The sequence below is a fragment of the Echinops telfairi genome, unplaced genomic scaffold (assembly GCF_000313985.2).
Source record: "Echinops telfairi isolate 266 unplaced genomic scaffold, ASM31398v2 ScPeMD7_6;HRSCAF=24_0, whole genome shotgun sequence".
In the NCBI taxonomy this organism is placed as follows: Eukaryota; Metazoa; Chordata; class Mammalia; order Afrosoricida; family Tenrecidae; genus Echinops; species Echinops telfairi.
In genome coordinates, this window is record NW_022103902.1 from 5,341,450 (window position 1) to 5,359,879 (window position 18,430).

The following is an 18,430-nucleotide window of genomic DNA, read 5'->3' on the forward strand; positions in this document are numbered from 1 at the left end:
GAGAGGGAAAATGAGGAGCTGATACCAAGAGCTCAAGTAGAAAGCAAATGTTTTGAGAATGATGATGGCAACAAATGTACAAATGTGCTTGACACAAGGATGTATGTATGGATTGTGATAAGAGTTGTACGAGCCCCCAATAAAATGATTTAATAAAAAAATGAGCAAAGAAATATTTATTGAAAACATACTTTGTGCCCAAATGTCTCCTATTCTGGTGTTAATATTCTGTACATGTTCTCTTGTACATATCAACACGTGTCAAATTCAACTTTATTGAGAATTAATTATATCAGAAGTCACACTAGATATATTTTAATTGCGTCTAGAAGAAGAACCACTTGGAAATTTTTTTAATATTAGAGAAAAATAGTAAAAATAAAGGAAATTAAATATTTACATTCGTCTGTCAAATATGCATATCAGAAAATAGGTAGAAAACGATCATGTTCATTGGGAGAGAAAGCAAGAGATGAATTAATTAATTCATCTGAAATAAGAGATGGATTAATTAATAGAGACTTTCCATTCAATAGTTATTGAATGAGTGCTTCTCATCAGGACAAATATAAAAATAAGTAAAGTTTCCTTTTTATTCTTTGCTTCCTCTGACATATGGTTTGGAGAAGGTGGATAAGTAGATTTGTAGAAGAATAGGTACAATGAATAAAGAGAGAGAAAGAACAGCTTTGGAGTGCTGGAGGAAACTGGGATGGCCCCCTAAAAGTTCTTAGTTATGTATTAACTAACCCTTGCCACCAAGTTAATTCAGACCCAGAGTGACTTTATCATACAGAGCAGAGCTGTCCCACAGGGTTTCTAACTCGGTAAATCTCTAGAGAAGCAGACTGCCTCATCTTTCTCCCATGGAACTGCTAGTGGTTTCAAACCACTGATCTTTTGGTTAGCAGCCAAGTGTATTAACCACTGCACTCCAGAGATCCATTAATTATATGACATTACATTTTGTGAAATAAATGATTGCTATATATATATATATACACAATACTGTATATATAAATTATCTGGCGTTCTACTTCAGCAAATGCCTTTATACTCTTTTTAAAATTAGACAGTTTGATTAACAATTCAATTGCATGAATATTAAAAGGCCCATATTCCACAGGGCATAATGTAATATATTTAAACAATATGTACAATGTTAATAATGTAAGGGGAAAAAATTTTAAAAAATAATGTAAGGAATAGCTGGAGGAAAATAATTTCTTAAGTTTTCTTTCATGTCTATACTAAGTAATTTTGTGGAACATAAAGTTAATAAAAATATGTTGATGTTTCAAATTCAGTATTGCTTTTTTAAAAAAGGATCAAACTGTTGAGAATTCTGCCAAAAGCATTCATTAAAGTCTAGGTAGCATACTATGTCCTTGTATGTCCTTGTAATGCTTGGATTGCATAGTGACACCGTCCAAAAATACCCAACCTTCTCATCATTTTCTCACAGTCTTCTTATCCAGAAAACTTCCAAGACACACGGAATTATTAGCTGTGTATTCTCTAAATTCAACTTGAAAATTGAGAGAGATCACACCCATATGTACAAGAAAATCAGTGTCTGCATGACCATTTTAAGTCTGCATCTAGGATTTTATCTCTAAAAGCTAAAAAAATATAATGCAATTTAACCTCATGTTGTTGTATGAAACCTCATGTTTCAGAAAACCATGTCTTAAACATGAAGGAAACTACAAATCAGTATTTACTTAATATTTTTATTTTTAAATATGTATTCATACCTTAAAGTAACATGCTAGTATTTGAATTTCATTAATATTTCACCTTCTGCAGTCTTATTTCTCCTGTGTCAGCACCACATTATCTTTAGTAGCAGCCATTAAGGTGGGTTTTTGCTTCTAACATTGACTCCCTAGCATACATTTCAGTGCCTGCTTTGATGGAATTTTTATCTCTACAATGTGTTTCCTAATTTGTCTCTCCCTATGTCCAGTAAACTTTAGTCTGTATGCTAACAAGTCTAAATTGTATTTGCATGTTACATAACTTTAAAAAAGGATTTTCCAACAGTGAACAGCTTGACATACTTTTTAAAAGGCAATTGGATGAAAAATAAAACTTTCTTGCTAAGCTTTTTTTTTTGGTCTGCAATTTTGGGAATTTGGAGGGTTTTGATAAAAAAAAAAAAAAAAGGAATATTCAATGGGCACCACCTGCATAACAAGACAGGACTAATTCTCTTGAAAAGTTTAAAATTTGCAATTACTTTATAAAAAAAAAGCCCTTTGTTGACTTTTGGAGCTAACACAGATGTGTATTCCATTTTACATGGGGAATGTGTAATACTATTTAAGTGTGGAATATTGAGGCCAGGGTTTCAGAGATGCAAGAAGGCGAGTTGGAAATTTGGAAGGGTTTGTTTGTTACCGAGGTATTTTCTCTCAAGTTATTTAGTCAATGGCAATAATAGCAATTATCCAGGACTGCAAATTGCTTTATCCTGATGATTGACATTTTGTAAAATTTTCTTCCTTCATAAAGAAGATTTTCTTAATTCACAGACAGTTTTCACCACAAGCATGATTCAAATGAGCTAACGAAAATGCATGCGACCTGCTTTGTCCCAACTAGTGCCTGTGAAATAGCAGCTGCTTTCGTAGAACCAGTTATTCCTCTTCCACGACACTTCGCGGTGCATGGATCAGGAGAGAATTACATCTGAGATGGCTAAATGTAAGTTTCTTAGGCCAGCTGTATTATTACAAAAAGTTGGATTATTTTATCATGAACATTTTTAATGAGTTTTCTCCTTGGAGGATGTTTGCCTCTCTGGAGGTAAGTAAAAAGTATTGCTACAAAATCACAGACTCCTTTTCTAAACAAAATATCAAAATGTGAAGTCATTGTTTCTCAACATAGACACGGTCTCGTTCTACAGACTACCGAGCGTGGTGTGTGCAGCTCTGTCGCCCTTCTGTGTACACGTTTACACGCGTAGGTTAACACCCCTGTAAAACTGCAGTGTGGGCACCCTCAAACCATTTCAATTGTCTTCCCATGAAATGTTACTTGAGTTTAGGGCACAAAAGGACATGTAAAGGGGCAAGATCCAAACTCTACTGGATGGAGTCAAGATTCACAATGAAATTCTCACAGGCCCACCTTTGATAGCATCCAAGAATGAGCAGGTGCATTGTCATGACGGGTTCCGGAAAGGACCTGTACAGCAAATGAGCCAGACAGTTCAAGAGACACTGCTTTTACATTTGTCCTCAGTAGAGCATAGTCCCTCTACACACTCCCTGATATCATTTATGCTTTCTAGTTTTTTCCCCACCATTAATTCTTGGTCCTTAATTTCAAGCTCACAGAACAGGATGACAGCTGCCTGTTTATTCCTGCCCCATGGTTATATGTTCTTAACTGTTTGAGATTTGGGGGAAGCTCTTTCTTTTGTAGGTCCCAATTCCTCTCATTTTCAATGCTCTCTCCACCTAATAAGTGCCTTTCTGGTCATCTTGAATGTTCTCCAAGAACGCACGGGTGAATAGGCTGGGGTGATGACACTCTTAAGTGCAAATAGCAGCCATTAGCAATCAGGGGCCAGAGATCAGGCAAAAGCATTCTTTAACATTGTGCCATCTTCACATTTTTATATTTCCTGGTTACTCATTTAGTAAGGTCTCATCTGCTCTGAAGAGTCTGCTCCTTTGGTGGAATGTTTTTATAGAGTCACTCTCTCTGTGTATATGTACCTTCCTTTCCCAGCGCTATTTGTTTGCAAGCCATTCTTTTTACCCGTAGGCTGTAGCTCAGAGGCTAATTTGTCTCTCCAGCATTATCTAGAAGGAACTATACTCCAGTATTCTTGAGGCATGCAGAATGAAAAGGTTATAAACTCTGAATGTTTAGAACATCGTTTCAGCACATATTAATTAATGACAAAGGATCTGAATTGATCCTGTCTACATTCAGGTCAGATGAACAAGTGGATATTTGACTGCTAGCCTCAGATGCTAGAAGCCCAGGGGTTGGATTGTTCCATTATGGGGCCTAGTGTCTTGTCTCAATATCTTGAAGGAATTATATTTTTGATTTTTCAGTCTCTCATGGAGCGAGTAGGTCCAGCAGAAATGACTCACATTAAGCAAGCTTGTCAGACAGTGACGGATGGAGCAAAATGGCCTGCTTTCCATTCGGAGTGGAAGAGAAAGAGCAGGGGCCTTGGAACCATGTGAAGTGGGTTTAATTCACAGTGTCACCGTGCAATATGTGTGCTGCTTTGGTGACTGTGAATTTAATGTTTCCATTTGTAAAATGGAGATACTACTTGTAATTATTCAGATCTTGGTGAGAATTGCATAGGCTATTTATGAAAAATGTGTAGGAACTTCATTATCATATATTACGTGCTTAGTAAACATCAGGCATTTTCCCTTCAGTCTATAAGGGAAAAAGAAAGAGCCTGTTAACATAGGAAACACTGGCAAATTCACATATTTATTTATTTTATGAGCATTGAATTAAACAAAGGGTGAGATCTCATCTAGGACTAGTTTAATAAATTGAAAGTTTCAGCCTATGAATAGATCTGGCTAGATGACTAATATTGGGCACTCAAAATTCTGACTCACAAGACCATGGACTTAAATAAACTCTCCCATAGAAAATGTGGGAAGCCTTCAGGATTTTTTTTAACTATACAAGTTTCCTTTTCCAATATTCTTTACTAGTTGCACACTTCTTGTAATCTTCCCTAGAGCATAACATTTCTGTTTAATTGGATTGTAATCTTTTAGGATATATTGCTGATTAGAAAATATTTTAGGATTTCAATTAGGTTACAGATACCCTGGACTGACTTGGAGTGACCAATGTGTTATTTTTACACATTTGTGGTACATTTCATTAACTTCCATTTCAGATTATTCATAAAACTTTATTCTGCTATAAGGAAATGTATTTGGTATCTGTGATGCATTCTGAAAACATTACAGTTGTGAACATTTCTAATTAGACATTTCATTTTGCCATATATCATACTGGTACTCATAATATTAGACATCTCACCATCTCTGACTCAGACATTTTGCAAAAATTCCTATTTTCTCATCTCGTGCTCATTTTTTTTAAGCTCTGTTGAAGAATAGAAGTTAGAATCACAGTTTGGAGAGTCTTTTCAGGTGGTTCTGATCCCTTGTAAAAATCTAGTCATAATTAATTTCCACATTCAAGAACTTTACGTATGTTGTGTGATGCAGGCAATACAATATTTGCAGTACAATATAACAATAGAACATGCTAAGTTTTTTTGTTGCTATGTATATATATATATATATATATATATAGTGATAGGAGACTATAAAGAGTGGGGAGGGAAGTTTCAGAAAAAGAGGAGTCTGCTGCAGACTGGATGTTCATATGAAAAATAAGCAAAGAGATAATGAGACAACCTTTTTCTAAATTCCCAGTTGTACAGCCCTCTTTTCAGCACTGTTACAAAATCGGGCAATAATAAAAGACATACCCAAACTGCCTTGTCAACTGTCCTTACTAGATAAGCTAGTTTGGTTGAGTGACCATTGGAGGATTAGATAGTAATGATAAGTGATCCAATGTCATGGATAAATTTTGTTCTGTACCCTACCCCAGTAATATCAGATAATCACAGCTATCAAGTCCATGCGGACTCATAGACTATAGGACAGGTAGAACTGCCCCTGCGAGTTTCCTAGACTATAACTGTTCACAGGAGTAGAAAAACTAGTCTTTCTCTGAGAAGTGGCTGATGGTTTTGAACTGCCAACCTTGCAGATTGCTACACATACACACACACCACCACCACCACCACCCCTGTATGGTGCAAATGATTTGCCATTGGCTGCTAAGTTAAATGTTGGTGGTTCAAACCCACAGGATGACTTCACTAAAGAAAGGATTGGGCACACTATTTCTGTAAGGATTCCAGGCAATAAAACCCTGTGCCCTATAGAGAAATTCTACTCTGTATCAATGGGGTCACTACCAATGAGAATCAACTCCAAAAGTTTGATTTCTTTTTTCAGTTTTTGTGTACACATACACTTTTTATTTCTGAGATGACAGTTTTTATGTTCAAGAAGATTGATCCAGTTGAGACCATTCACAATTACTAGGAGCAACCCTTGATGTCCAGCTTTTAAATGGCTATTATATCTTTCTAGACTGATCTTTTTAATGCTTCCTACTATTATTTTATATTGTCTTCCATTTGGTTCTCAATTCTCATCCTAAAAGATTTCTTGTTTTACCGTTCCTTATGACATTGTCATCTCCATCACATACTGGAATTAAAATTTTCTGATCACTCAACCTCTCTGAGCCTCAGTGGTCATATTTATAAATATATAAATAATTCTTGTAAGAGAAATATTAGTATTAAAAACATTGTATATAACACACGTGCATATACATATTTCCACAAATGCATGTATATTTATGTAGTATATTAATATGACCAATATGTGGGAAGTACTCAGCAAATGGTAATTTATATCTTCAACTTTCATTTAAATTGAAAGCCATAATTTTAAAATACATCATTTTTTCAAGTAGTCTCAGGAAGTTAGGAGTCCAGTGCCAAGATTTCAGATTCAAGAGGCTCTTACAGCTCTTACAGCAATCCCTACATCAATTGCACACTAGATTCTTAACACCATTATTTAATAAACTGATATACTGAAATGTATGTCAAATGACTGAAAGTCATTCTAAAAAAAATCTGAATCGCAATGCATCTTTTCTCTCCTCTTCCTTATAAAAGCATTCCATTCCTTATCTATTACAGGTTAAGAATCTATGCAATCTCTTTGGTGTTAAAAGTTCTTTATGCGCTACTGGATGGGAAAGAATGTATCCAATTGACAAGTCAAAAGAGCTTTTCTTTCATACTCTTCTTTTCTTAGTAAATAATGTATTTATTTGCATTAAGAAAGAATTGGACTCGTATAGGATAAGCAACTATATCAGTAGGAATTAGAAATCAAATGTTTAGAGTCTAAGTTAGGATTAGAACAATTCATCTTTTGATCATTATTTGTTGTTTTTATGTGCCATCTAAGTCATTCCCGACTTAGAGAAACCATATGCACAGCAGACGGAAATACTGCATGGTCCTGAGCACTCTCCTGTCAGTGGTTGTTGTTTGAGCCCATTCTTGAAGGATCTTCCTTTTCTTCGCTGCCCCCCTACTGTCTCCAGATAACCTGTCGAAGTAGGGGAGATGAAGTGTCACCATCTTTGCTTTGAAGTAGCACTCTGACTGTACTAAAATTGGCTAACACTTGGCTGACCAGCTATTTTAAGCCAAACTTTTCCATGCAGCCAGCTCCTATAAAGGGCTTTCTTACTTTTAGACTTAAAAACTGCATCAAGCAATGTAAGCGCTAACGTGAGTTAGCTTGTGGCTAGTCAGCAATATTCTGGCATGAAAACATGAGAATATTTGTGAATGGTCAGTAATGGGCTTAAGACTATTATAAGTAGGAAAAAACGTGGTTTCCAGTTCCAATCAATATTGTATATACTTAGATTTGAAGGAAAGAGAAGGCAGAAGAAATAAAGAGAAAAACAGGAATTTATTCAGGAGACAACCAACCCATTATGGAATTTCTTGAAGGTTCTCTATAATTGATCCAACTTCAGTAACATCTCAGAAATATACAATAAGAATTGTTATGCATAATGATGACCCAGAGTCACACCATCTAACACATGATGTATGTTCTTTCTTTTGTAAAGTTTATGCTTTATAAGCAAAGAAGAGTGTTTAATCATTTTCAAACATTTTAAAAGAAAGAATGAAATTTAAAAAAGAAAAGTTTTTCTTCCCTGGTGGCACTGGTGAGCAAGCATTGGGCTAGTAGTTACACATTGGGCTGTTAACCTCAAAGTCAGAAGTTGTCTTTCCATGGGAGAAAAATGGGACTTTCTACTCCCCTTAAAGAGTTGTAGTCTTGGAAACTCACAGCAGTGTTAACTTGTCCTAGAGGGTCGCCAGGAGTCAGAGTGGACTCAAGGGCAGTGTGGATTTGGGGACAGAGAGGCTATGAGTCAGAACTGACTTGATGGCTGTGAGTTTTGTTTAAGCACTTGAAGTGTCTCAGTAGCTAAATATATTATGATCCCCATTTACAGATGAAGAGATTAAGGACTCTTAGATCAAAAGGTGGGTATTGAAATAAAAAAAAACAGTATTTTACTTGGGAACTTGTCTATTTGAACTATATATAACCTTTGGTGAATAACTCAATGTTTCATATTTCAAATATATAAAGTCAACATTTCATGTTTCAAATATATAAAGAAGAAGGGAATTACACATAGAGCAATGGGCAAGCAAGGTAATTTGGCATCAGACACCTGTTTTTTAATCAAGTACAAGAAAAACTTGCTTTGATCATCCTGAAGGATTCTACCATGTGTATGGTATGGTAGGACACCACCTAGCACCTTCGTTATTGAGGCATATACTTAGTTTTGTTTAATTACTTTCTTTATTCTATATAGAATAGAGAAGGTATATGAGACAATATGTTGTATGGATTTAGAAACAGGTGTATAAATGAGGTTGGAAACATCAAAGATCATTTTTGACCCATTATCTCAGGCAAGGTTGTCTTCCGTTTTTGTAGATTAAAAAAAAAATCTTTCCAAATATTTACTAAAAGGCTACTGATGTTAGTGACTACCTTTCAACCAATTTTATTCCTGAAGATAAAAGAAAAGTTTCCAAAGAGGCTTGGTGGCACCGTGGGTTAGGCAGAGGACTGCTAACCTCAGGTTATTGATTCAAACGTATCAGCTGCTCTGTGGAACAAACATGAGGCTCTCTGCTTCGATAAGATGAAGAGACAAGTTCCCTATATTGGGTCCTTATGAGGTGGAATCAATTTGCTGGTAGTTGGGCAGTGATCATGATGGAGGTCAATTAGCACATGGAAAGGCTCCTCTTTAAGCTGCCAGATTGGTTTAATTCTACTGAGTATATAACCCAAGGAAGTACTAAATTGTCAATGAAGTGATAGTGGCTGATACAAGCAAAGCTATACACAATGAGACAGAAGACTAGCTGTTTAAATCCCCAAACAAAAGATTTTGAAATAGGAGAGGGTGCTTCTGGTTGTACTCGCTGAATTTCAGAAAACCAGATCATGATGAAAGCGTGGAAATGGATAGACTACATTCGACTGTGAATTAGAATGGGTTTGGGCGCTACAAGAGTGTATTGTTTCCTTGAGGAAAGAGAATTAGACTGGCTATGGCATACATATTGTTACCTCCTTTTGTGATAAAATCAAAGGAGAATATTGAGGAGGGTTTTCCATCTGTTGTAGGGTTGGGGGTAAAAATACTTCAGGTTTGTCAAAACATTTGCTGTATTTACCAGTGTTTTCTTTCCTGAGGGGCTTTATTAAGTGGTCCTGGCTATGGATGCTAGTTATGATACATTTGGTATAATTTAAGTTATATTTTAAAGTAGTATGAAACGACTAACATTATTTGAGCTTTGCAAAAGTTAAGGCTAATTTTCAAGGCAAGTATATTTTATTTGCAATGCTTATGACATAGAATTTGTTAAAGGAAAGGTTTTCTATCTCCTTAACCTAAGCTTATAAAACCATTCATATTACAGAAATTATTTTTATAATTATTTTGATAAATACCTAGTAATGGTAGAAAAGACTTAAAAACATGTAACTATAGTGAGAGAAATTATGTCCACTTCCCAGAATGGGGCAACGTCGTCCATTCACTCTTACTCTACGGTTTTATTTACACTACCGGCATGCTTAAAACTGGCTTTTCTCGGGTCAAATTATTTGTATCTGTTTACATTTTAAAAATAAACCATTCATGGCTATGTTCTAATACACAGGTTCTGATATGATACTTACGTCCAAGAGGACCAAGCAGACTGCAAAAAAGCCCAAATTTGCATTGACTCTCCTGGGAAAATCCTAAAGCTCTAAACCTGACTTACTTTGGATTTAATCCCAAACCAAAGGCACATGGCTAGAGAAAAATAACACATTATGATTGAGCTCATGTAAAATTCATGGCCACTCTCAAATATGCACCAGAAACAATACTCAACAACTGTTCAGAATTTCTGTTTTGTGTTCTCGTCCTTGTAACTTTTTTTGTCAAATGTTTAGGTTCATTTACCAAAGTTCCTTATGATGAAGAGTATGTGCATAGAATTCCCAGTTCCCAGTGTGTCATGACATGTTCTGACTTAGTATAAGAATTTTCAATTTTAACAATATTTTTTGATTCCCAGTCTTTACATTTTTTGACATATATCTGCTTTATAGGTTTCCTCTAGCCCATTTATTTAACTGACCAATAGACGACCTTCCCTTAACAGCACAATTAGAGCAAGTAATTTCTAATTTTTTAATACTAATTCCATTTCCACACGATTGTCCCCCACCAAAATCCTGGAAATGTTTATGGGCCATTTAAGTCACTACCCAAAGTAGTTTGTAAATAATGAGGAACTAACATTTCTTTTCTTTAAAAAGTTAAGGTGACTATATTCAAATGCCACACCCAGTTACTCAAGAGCTTGCTCTCAGGACTGTAATGCTTTTAAGGGTCAATGGGTACTTCGTGACCAATCTCAGCGCTGTCAGTAGGTACCTGCGATTCTTGACGACCACAGGTAGTCATTAGGTTTTGTAGCATTTGGCTTCACTGTTTGTAATTGGGAAGATATCCTCTGAGGTTTTAGCAATTACTTGAAACATATGCTGTTTTCCAACAACATGAAATAGATTATGGAGACTTTGTTACAGGAATTCTGATGCTGCTCTGGTTCCTGCCCTCCCATAATTTTGAATTAAACATGTAATCAGACCCTGAATAGAATTGTTGGTATGCACACTGCATGTCAACTCCTCTCTGCTGTGGGAATGAAGTTTCTTTGTGGGTTGTGTGTGTCTTAGTGTGTTCCATTAAGCAATTCTTAGGCTAGATTGATGCATTATATGCAAATTTTTATGAGATTTCATTTTCTCTTATTTCATGAAAGAGTATTCAGTCCAGTTAAATGTCTCTGGAACATGAGATTAGTACCTAAGAGATTTACAGTAATTGTAAATAAATAACTTATTCCATAATTGATCAAATTTTCTAAGTAGTTCTGCTTTCAATGGAAAATGAAGCTGTTCGATTTGAAGTTTTTTCTTTTTTTAGTTTGCAAAAAGAAGAAAGGAAATGTTATTATCATCATACATTCAAAAGTAAGTCATTTCCTCTTCTCAGATTTGGGTAGTAAGCAAGTATGAAGAACATGCAGGTTTTTGACAGTGAGCATAGTATAATTTTAAATGATAAAATATTGTTGTCCTAGCTTCATTATAAAACTTTTTACTTTTAAAGCCTTATTTTAGATTCTCAGTTCTTTGCATTTTTTTTGGCATATGTAAGCTTTGCATTTGCTTAACCGATCAGCAGAAGACAATCCCCACAGCAGCCCAATTAGAACTCGTACAACCTAGTTGTCTAATAACTGTGCATATGGACTATGGGTGATGGGTTCATCTAATTTTACCCTTAGAATTGCTCTGCCAGTTTCTTGTAGATATATCCAGGGTCACCTACTATCCCATTGTTGTTGCAAATCTAGCAAATCGCTTAACCCGCTTCTGTCATTGAGGGTGGGTGTTTGATAGCATTGTCTCTTTGCTTGAGGGGTTGATTTTTAATTTAAACCATCAAGCAAAGCCTATTAATGTAGCAGATTTTAAGTACCATATATATTTGATATAAACTGACCCGAATATCAGTCAAAGCACCTAATTTTACCACAAAAACGGCATAAAAATGTGCTGAAAAACTCAGCTTATCCACGACTATATACGGTACATAGGTTCTCAACAGCTGAGTTTTAAACTGGTACAGATAAACTCTATGTAATATTCTTCAGGTGAGCTTAACAAAACCTAAAAAGAGATTTATACAACAGTTGGCTTGCTCTAAGGAGAAACCACGCCGGTAGAGGTATAGAAATAAAATGCTAAATTGCAATATGTATTCTGTTCATCTGTTTCAGTTGCGTACTAGCTCAAAACTAATTTGCTAGTTAAGTTGGCATTTTCCTTTTAAATGGCATTTTCTGAGAAGATAAAACACATCTATAACTTTTCATTAACTGGGGCATAAGTTTTAAATACAGAAGACTTAATCATACACCAAATTTAGCAGTAAAGCATTTTAGTATTGAGTATAAATACTTTATAAACTTCATGCTCAGCAAAATATATGACTTGGAATGTATTTTAAAGTCTCTTCTGAAACGTTGATTCTGATTTGTGGACTATTAAAACTTCCACAAATTAGAGTTGACTTTATCCTAATTTCTCAAGAATTTTACACTTTCTTTTGTTTACACTTGCTCCTTCTGATCTGGATTGCTGCCACCCTCATCATGCTCAGAATTCTAACAGTTTTTAAAAAAATGCATTTCCATAATCTGACTTTCCCTCCACCTTTCTATAATCTTCTCTCATTCCCCTTTTACAACCAAACATGTTAAATTTCAATCTACAATGGCTGTTTATGTTACCTCATTCTAAATCAAATATTGTTCAGTTTAAAGTCTAATTTTACATTAAGCTTTCGTCCTTCTCCAAAATAGTTCTTCAAATTAGGGGTTTATATTTCTAAAACCAGTGGGAGGTTTGAGTATTCATTTAACACGTTTTCTCTGCTGCATTGCATCAGTTGATGATTTCTTCCATGATGCATTATATCAGTGCCTTTCACAAACCAGCACATCACTTTTTCCTTTCCTACCCTTAGATTCCTGTGTTGGCTCTCTTTACTTACCTAAAGTTCGAATGTTGTAATTGCTTGAGGTTTAGTTGGTATGTTTCCACAGTGTGTTAGTCCGAGTAGACTATAGAAACAAGTTCATAGACCCTCAAATGGGTTTAAGAAAGAGCTTTATACCCAAAAGCAATTGAATATTAAGCCCAGTCCAGATCAAGTCCATAAGTCCAATATTAGCCCATATGTCCAATATTAGTCCATAAATTCCTCTTTAGACTCACACAGCCATCCAATAATGCCGCATGCAGGAAGATCACAGGCCAGTGGGTGGAAAGTCTTGTGGATCCAGTGGTGGTGATAGCATCTGAGCACTGGCAGGGGTCTTCAGTGGCTTTTACAGCTCCCAGGGTTCTGGCTCCATTAGCCTCTTTCCACGTGGCTTTTCAACACCGATGTCTCACGGGGAGTGGGGAGTGTGCCTGTGTCCTGCCTTCTTATCTCCTTAGCTCCTCCAAATGAGGTCATCAAGCTGTGACCTGATCGACAGGCTAAACTCCACCCCTTCACTCTTAAGTCTCAAATTGACAACAGATTATGTAACTACCACACACAGCAAGTCTCCTCTCTCTTTAGGTATTTTCACTCACAACCACACTTCCATTATCAAATATGTCCTAAAAATACTCAACATACCAACTTTAGAGCCAAACAGTCCTCTTATAGCAAGGATTTTATATGTGTGTGTGTGAAACAACATAGCATCCTCCCCTAAACGTCTTACAGCCATTGAAACTGAGTATGTTCTGACAAACACTCCACTTTCTTCTACTGTGTCCTGCATCTGCCTCATCTCTGAAAATGGCACCATCCATCTGACTCCAGAAACTTTTTAATCCTTTCTCTCTTTCAGTCTCCAAATTCAGAATATATGTATTTTTCTTTCAACTGTAAACTCCTTGCTTAAATGCTTCAAATGGTTCTTTAGCCTTAAAAAAAAAATCTTTCCCTGTTTTGTGAGACTCAGCTCACCTGGCCCACTTTACCTGCAGACATGTCATTTCTCTCTGTGGCCCACAGGCAGACATATTTCCTCAGTTCCTTCAAAGGCATTTTCTTCTTTCTCAATGTACCGTTATTCTCTTTACCTGAAACGTTCCCCATTGATTAATTTTTATTCCTTATCCAAGACTCGGTTTTCTGTGTATTAAGGATACTTGCTATATGCTTTGAAATTCAAATAGCTTCCACAATCCCACTGCCATCAAGTTTCTAAGACAGAGTGGGAACTACCCCCTAGTGCTTCCAAAGTTGTAAATCTTTACAGAAGCATGGTGCCACGTATTTCTCCCAGGGAACAGCTGGCTGATTCTAATTGCAGGCATTTTTGTTGCCATAACACTGTTAAGATGAAATATTTAACTATTCTTGTAGTTCTCATTTACTTTATTATTTCACCACTAGAATTTAAAGTTATTGGAGCAGCAAATACAATGATAGTCTTAGCTATTACAAGAAAGCTTCGTATACACATAGCCTTTTGAAAATAGTTGGTGCATTTTTTCCTTTAATAGTATTTTAAAGTACAAATGATTTTTAAATTATAATTTAAAATTAATTTGATTATGTAAATCCAGTAGCCAAAAGTGTTTATAGATTTTGCTATTTAGAAATTTTAAAAACATTCTGTCATTCACACTTAAGGATCTGAAATAAAATTTTTATTCTTATAGTTGTCAAGGTTAAAAATTTTTCAGTTACTCTAAATTGTAAAACAGTATTTTATGTAAACTTTCTTATTATAAATGTACATGCACTTCCATTATATGATAATAGTAAAATTAATAATGGCTGAATTTTACAGACATATTTATAAGTAGATACAAAAATGAAAAGTGCAGAGCACCAAAGTTTGACTTATATGCTTTCTAAACTTTTCAAAAAATATATCCTATAAATATTTTTGTATTCAGATTGTTTCCCAACAATTTTATTGGCATATAATTCACATATCATACGATTCAATTGGTTCAATCACATTAAGAACAGTTTACCATCATCATTACAATCACTTTTAAAACATTTCCTTCATTCTTGCACTCATTGTTATTATCATATCTCTCTTTAAATGTATAACACAAATCTTGCAAATCAAACTCTGAAAAAAATTTCTCTAATTAGTTCATTGACTACATACATCTAAATTTTAAAACTACATTTTTCAGTAAAACATATATTTAGTTATCTTTGATTTCTCTATCATCATCTATGTTCTATGAACACTTTGGAATTCATTCTACAATAGTACGTCATATAAAAACTAAAAAAATAAATAAGTTCATGATCAATGCAGAACTTGAAGTTCTACATTTCATCTGCTTGGAACACCATCAAGGTCCATGGAAGTAGCTCAGTGTCATACTGCATTGTGGGAATCTACAGCAAAAGACCATATTGTTGACATTCATTGTGCTGTGATTGAAAGTTTACCAAGGACATTAATTTCACCTTCAGTAATTTTTTCTGTTACATTGGTTGCAGTCTCTGCAGTATGTCAGTCAGCACTCTTCTCATTGGGTCCTGGATCTCCCATTTCCATTGGTCCGGTTCCTCGCCCCTTCCTGCTATCATCGTGTTTTGAACAAATGTTGCTTTGTGTAGTTGCTTGTACTATGGAACACACGTTCCTCACGAGTGTTACCATTTATTGGCAGGTCTTTTGTGTGGTTGAGGGGTGGTTTCCAGGACCGGCTTCATTTTTAGGAGGTAGCTTAGGAAAATAGTGTCAGGGGTTCCTCCAACTCTATCCGACCTGGAAATTTTCTGAACATATTTTTTCTACATTTCCCCCCATTCTAGCTGGGATCGTCTATTATGTCCCTAATACCACATTAGAATGTTAAAAAATAAAACAAAGATAGCATTTTAATGGAGCCACATTGAGTTAGGAACTGCAAGGCCAGCAGTTAGCAATCGGTACCCACTCGGGGAGGAAAATGAGGCTTTTTCTCCCATGAAGAATTATACAAGGGAGGACCGCCCAAATAATCAAGGATATTTTTCAATACGGTGCATTTAAATGTTTTTATAAAGCAACCTTATCACCTTCCAAGTACTCTCCAATACACTTAATCGATTAGTCAAATCCAAATTCCATTCTTGGAAACATTTTTCAAACTCATCTGTTTGGATGCTGATTGCAACTACCTCGTTTTTTTTCTTCACCTCTTTTATGTCATCACATCGCTGCCCTTTCATGTCCCTCTTCATTCGTGGCAACAAAAAGAAGTCACATGGAGTGAGGTCAGTTGGGTCAGGTGCAGGGGGAAAGAGGCATCCTGTTTTTGGCCAAAAATTGTTGCACTGAGATGACTGCATGAGCAGGTGCACTGTCATTGTTGCAAATCCAGTCTCCTGTCCGCCGTAACGCAGGCCTTTTTTGTTTCACACTGTTCTGGAATCTTTTCAAAATCTCTAAATAAAAGGCTTGATTAACAGTATGACATGGTAGAACACACTCCAAATGCACTATGCCCCTCACATTAAAAAAAACAAACATTGTCTTTATCTTTGATTTCACTTGACAAACTTTATGTGGACGAGGTGACCTTGGCATCTTCCACTGGCTTGATTGATATTTACTTTCGGGGCTGTAAGAATAGCACCATGTCTTGTCAGCAGTAGTGACCTTGGGAAAAAGTCTGGTTCCCTTCAGAGCTGTCCTTTCCAACCCGGCATGCTTCCTTGGGTGCAGTGTTTCCTGGTTATTCAGAACCTAAGCACGCATTTTGTGGTGACTCTTCTCATTCCCAAATCTTATGTTCCATTCGCAGAACCAAGCTCCAAAATAGTCCAGATGACTTTCCCATCTCTTCAATGGTCCATCGTTGGTCTTTAAGCACAAATGCACACATTTTGTTGACATTTTCGTCCACTTGGGACATTGACAGATGTCCAAAATGAGGTTTTGTCATCAATCGGCATCTCACCTCTTTTGACATGAGAAAAGCTGTTTACTTGAGTTTTTCCCAGAGTGCTGTTCTTGCGAACTGTGTCCAGCATAACCACAGGTTCTGCGGTATTTTTCCTGAGTAGAAAGACAAATTTCACAGCCGCATTCTAGTCTCTTAAATGAACCTTAAAAACAAAACCAACCAACAAACAAAAACTTAGGGTCAGGCGAAACTGATTTTATGAAAAAATTCACTGTGACCAGAGAGAATCTTCCCATGCAACATCACTGGGTGCACTAACTCAGAGTGACCTGCTCTATGCTTGCCTATGGGAAAAAATGCCCTACTACGAAAGCTCTACCCAGTGCAAGTCCATTTTTTGGGGGCGGTACCCCCTCCTCATCTTGAAAACCCATAGGAGCCGTTCTACCAAGCTGTAGGGTTGCCATGAGTCAGAACTGACTCAGTAGCAGTGAGTTTGGTTTGGTTTACCTGCCCGAAGCCAGGGTCTTTTCAATCACCTCGTACACGTAAGACAACCAGACAATGAAAAAGACAAAAGGAACTACAAACCGCGGTGTTGACAGAGAAGAATGAGTATGCAAGGGAGCTTGTGGAAATTTCTAATTTCCTTTTAATTCCATTTTTCCATGAACTTTTGGAAACTGCCTTGTATTGTGGACTGCTAGACGATCAAATAAATTGGTCTGGGAAAAATACAAGTAGAATGCTTCTTAGAAGTGAGGGTGCTGGGGCTTTTGCCCTCTTATTTTGGACATGCCTTGAGGAAACAAGGCATCAGAAAAAGAGAGCATGTTTTCTAAGTAGAGAATAAGGGAAACCTTTAATGAGCTGAATCAGCACACTGGTTACCACCGTGAACTCAAACATACTGGGCGTCATGAACATGACACAGACTGATTGGTGTTTTACTGTTACACCTGACGAGGCTCTCTAGGACGCAGAGCCATTTGACAGCACTAACACCAACACCACCTCCAGGATATATCACACATATTTTGGGGGGAAAGTTATTTTCTATACAAATATGTAATGTAAAACCTTAAATGTGTAATCTGAAATAAGATTGGTTTATATTATAATATAAATTAAATCAGACAACTTTTACGTAGCAAATTATTTCTCTAGTTACCTTATTATTTTTAATTCTAATTTAATCCCATTGAGGTCAAAGAGCAAATTTGAGACTTATTTTACATATTCTTAGTGTAGGTACCATACACACATGGAAAGAATATGTATTTTAAAGTTGATGAATGTAGAACTACATCAATATCAATTAGGTCAAAGTTGTTCAGATGATCATTCCCTTTTCTACTATGTGTATGCATAGACTTATGAATTGCTTGAGAAAGATGTTAAAACCCTCAAAGATGGCAGTGGAATTGTTTACTCTTCCCTTTAATTCTGTAACTTGCTTTGCGGATGTTCAATCCCTGTGCATGTTGGTTCATGATGCATTTTTGATTCCTAAGAATCCTGGTGGTGTAGTGGTTCGCTACTCAGCTGCTAAACAGAAGGTTTGTGAATTTGACATCACTGCTGCTCTGGTGGAGGGAAGATGTGGGAGCATGACCTTGACAAAGATCGACAGCCCAGTGGCAAAATTCTTCCTTGTCCTTTTGATCACTGTGCATCACCATCAGCTCAGTGGCATGTTTTCCCGG

The 18,430-nt window shown here is 36.2% G+C and overlaps 1 protein-coding gene across 1 annotated transcript in view; it reads left to right on the forward strand.

Annotated features, from left to right (window-relative positions):
• The first annotated feature begins 2,649 nt into the window (after positions 1–2,649).
• Positions 2,650–18,430, forward strand: part of ALCAM (activated leukocyte cell adhesion molecule) — a 129,294-nt gene continuing 113,513 nt past the window's right edge. Inside the window, exon 1 of the mRNA XM_004706381.2 lies at positions 2,650–2,709. Coding sequence (XP_004706438.2) covers positions 2,673–2,709 — 37 coding nt within the window. The 5' untranslated portion in view covers positions 2,650–2,672. The remainder of the gene's footprint in view (positions 2,710–18,430) is intronic.